Below are 3,960 nucleotides of genomic sequence, written 5' to 3'. Positions count from 1 at the left end.
TGTGTGATATTATGAGATTTAATATGTGTGTGTGTATGTGTGTGTGTTTTCATCCGTGGTTCCTGGTTCATAATTCCCGCAGCCCTTGTTACAGTCTGGTTATAATGTTGGGGCACCTTAGGCCTCAGAAGCAGCCCTCAGAAAATAGAATCTCTCTCTCTGACCTTCTGCTGCCTTCCTTTCGTCTGCTCCTTTCTCTCCCCAAGGCAGGAATCTTCCCTCACCTTTCTGTCTTGGAGCCGACCATAAATAAACAAATTCTCTGACTTACCTCGTCTGATTGTAGGCCATTAAGACTCTCATTTTGGAAGGGGTCCTGCCCTGTACCCTGGAGGAAGGAATGCTGCACAGAGAGGCCAAGAAAAATCTGGACAGGCCTTGCTGAGTTTCCCCACTCAGTCTGTTAGTATGAGTTCGTATCCTTTTTGTCTAATCACATTCCTGCATGGCTGTCGATTATACCTATCCCATGAAGTCTCCATAAAAGGCCCAAGAGGATAGGGTTCAGAGAGTTTCTGAATAGCTGAACAGTGGAGGTTCCTGGAGGGTGGCGCGCCCAGGGTGGGCCTGGAAGCTCCACTCCTATTCTCCATACCTCGCCCTATGCATCTCTTCATCTGTATTTCGGGTAATATTCTTTACAATAAACCATTAGATGTAAGTTTCCCTGAGTTCTGTGAGCTGCTCTAGCAAATTAGTCAAACCCAGAGAGGAAGTCATGGGAACTTCAACTTGAAGCTGGTCAGTCAGAAGTTCTGAAGGCCCAGACTTGCAAATGGTGTCTGGGGGAAGGGAGGGTACAATTTTGTGGGACTGAGCCCTCAACCTGTGGGATCTGAGGCTATCTCCAGGTAGATAGCGTCAGGACCGAATTGAATTAGAGAACACACAGCTAGTGTTTGCTGCTTGCTGTGTGAGGAAACCCACACACACATTTGGTCACAGAAGTATTCTGTGTTGATTGTGATGGTGCGAAAGCAGAGGAAAAGCACAGTTTGTGTTTTTTTTTCATTCACACCTGCATGCCTGTGGACAAAGATGCCACAGCTTCCTAATTTCCTACTGATGTTTTATTTTTTTAATCTATGAAAGGAAAAGGTGAAGTGAGGTAATCCCTGGTGCGTATCATTAGGTGGGCCACAAGATTAAACATAAAAAAACCAAAAGACGGGTATGTCAGAACAATGTTGGGCGACATCATATTGGTACAGAATTTTACGGTTGACAAGGCATATTCCCATGTAATCTTTTCATTTGAGCCTCCAAGCAATTCCGACTACAGCAGTTATTTCTGAATTGCTCAGGCAAAGCCTGTCAATCAGTGAAGTTAAGAGACCTGCCCAAGATCACACAGTTCAAGCAATAAGGCTAGAACATGAACCTAAATCTCATAAATTCAATTTCCAATGTTCCCTCCACAAAATATTAATACATTACATCTATGTCAAAAACCATTTGAAGCAAAAGAGAACAATGCAAGAGAGTCTTTTATCTGAAATCCTTGAGGCAAATGAGTTTCAAGTTCACATACTTTTAGAATAAAATCCAAACTTCTTAGCGTGGCCTGCAAGACTTTAATGTACCAGATTTATTTCTCTCCATTCTTCCCTTTTCGTTCCTTCCATACATCTATTCACTCAAAATAATGCGTTGTCTATTTATTTAGCATTTGCCATATATCAGGTTCTATTTGAGGTTCTAGAAAAAGAGCAGGAAGCCAGAAGCACCCTGGTTGGTCCCTGCCCTGATGGGACTTATATTCTACTTGCAGGCAGAGCCAGACAAATGTACCAAATGGCATGAAAAAAATAAAACGGGAAGTTGGTATAGAAAGGACCGGGGATCAGATGGGGGTGCTCCTTTAGACAGAGTGTCAGGGTAGTGCTCTTGGTAGAGAAAGCTGTGGGCTGAATGTTGAGAAAATCCAGCATGCAAAGACCTGGTGAAAGATTATTCACAGCAGAGGGAACAGTATGTGTGAAGATTAACTATTTACAGTTTGGGGAACAGGCCACATTCCCTTTTTAATTCAAGCCTTCACATGTGCTTCTCCTTTTCATGAAATACTCACTGTCTGATCCACTCTCCTCCCCCTCTCTTGTCTGGGTAATTCCTCCTCATCCTTCAGAACTCAGTTTGATTGTATCTCCTCCAGGAATCCTTCCATGATTTTCCCTCTCCTTCCCCATAACCTGGCTTGGAATTAATTACCCATCCCATGTGTTCGAAAAATATTCTCTATTTCCTATATATTTTGTTTTATTTTCATATTCCTTCAATTATGAAGATCTTGAGAGTACAGAGTATGTTGTCTCAGAGCTTAGCACAATGCCTGGTTATTAGGCTCTTAATAAATATGTGATAAAGGAATGTTGAAATTTTAAAAATCAACAAAACATATTGCCTGATGGCTTAACACTAACAACAGGGCATAAAGGAGAAAACAAATGGACTACTAAAATTGCAGTAGAAAAGTGAATAATGCCACCTAAAAAAAACATATTATTTGCGACAGAGAATTTTCTATGGTACATACCTTTTCAGACACTTCTAAGTGAAATACTTTTAGAGCTTGCTTAAAAGCTGCTTTATCTAAAAGTCCATTTCCTTCCTTGTCCAATCGTTGAAAGTATCTTCCCAATCCAGTCAAAATACGAACACTTCTTTTATGTAGTTTTTCTTTTAGCACATCTGTTCAACAAGAAGAGAAATGGAAACTGTTTTTGTGCATGAATGCATCAAGCTACAGTTATCTCTCTTGTAAGAAAACTAAAGTTGATGTAACTGAAATAAGGGATGTGAATATTCAACCAAACCTGTGTATGACTGACAAAAGACTTTGGAAAATAAAATAGTTTTAATAAAGAGGATTAAATATAAAATCACATGCAAATACGCCAGAACTATAGCACCACTGTGTGGTGAAAGTGTTGTATTTTAACTACAGGAAAATAATGTTTGATTTTATCAGCAAGAAGATAACCTAAATGTTATAAATAAGATCTTGGCTTTTGTTGTCTGACTTCTTTATCTAACCACTTCCACATCTTTAATCCCTTTTCCCTGTCTTTGTTGTTTATCAACTGAACTACAAACTTGATGCCAGGCAAGTCGCTCAAAAATTATCCATTCAACATTTTTTAAATAGTTTGGAATCTTCAAATTGTAACTTGTATGTTAAATAGCATCAAGGCTTTGGAACACTGTCCTATACTTATGTTTTTAAAGTAACCCCTCCTTCCAGAAATTCATAAGAGTTTATATGCTTAAGTCCCTGGCATTCTCCTTCTAGCTCAGTTATTTCATTTAATGCAGTTTGAACCATATTTACTTAAGAGAATATTGGTAAATTTACTAAAGCTGTTATTAGATATAATACATTAGAGAAAAGAACAAATGTCACTAGCTTCAATAATTAACCATAACAGAATAAACTGTTTACTAACATTGGCATGAAGAATATTTGAGAGTTCAAATACCAATCTCAGACAACTTTCAAATCTGTTTCTTGCCTTCTTACTAGGACTTCCCTTATCTTTATATGATAAATCAGGATTTATCAAAATTCATAAATTATATGTTGATTAATGTGATTACTTGTCATACAAGTAATACACAAGAAATAACTTTCTCCCTTCTAGACTGTCAGATCCAACAAAGGAATCAGAGCCTAGTATACTGCAATGGTTATAAAATTGGACTCTAGAAATAAAATTTGTAAAATGTTTTAGCAACCAGAGCTGACATATATCTCATTTATTATTAATACCTACAACAACCCTGGAAAGTTAATCAGAGAGGTATCATTACCCCCATTTTAGAAGTAAAGAAAGACGTGTGAGGGATTTTGCCAAAGTCATCTATTCAACAGCAGAGTCCAAACATAAGACTCCCAGTCTAGCATTTTTTTCTTTTGTACCAGGCCACCACAAATCTCTTCAGAATATCATCTAATATGCA

The 3,960-nt window shown here is 38.3% G+C and overlaps 1 protein-coding gene across 1 annotated transcript in view; it reads right to left on the bottom strand.

Annotated features, from left to right (window-relative positions):
- Nucleotides 1-3,960, bottom strand: part of CAPS2 (calcyphosine 2) — a 49,298-nt gene that overhangs the window by 8,759 nt on the left and 36,579 nt on the right. Inside the window, 1 exon segment of the mRNA XM_012652981.1 lies at nt 2,537-2,691. Within this exon segment, the coding sequence (XP_012508435.1) occupies nt 2,537-2,691 (155 nt within the window).

The sequence above is a fragment of the Propithecus coquereli genome, unplaced genomic scaffold, assembly GCF_000956105.1.
Source record: "Propithecus coquereli isolate 6110/MARCELLA unplaced genomic scaffold, Pcoq_1.0 Scaffold407, whole genome shotgun sequence".
In the NCBI taxonomy this organism is placed as follows: Eukaryota; Metazoa; Chordata; class Mammalia; order Primates; family Indriidae; genus Propithecus; species Propithecus coquereli.
This window is presented reverse-complemented; position numbering and strand designations above follow the sequence as displayed.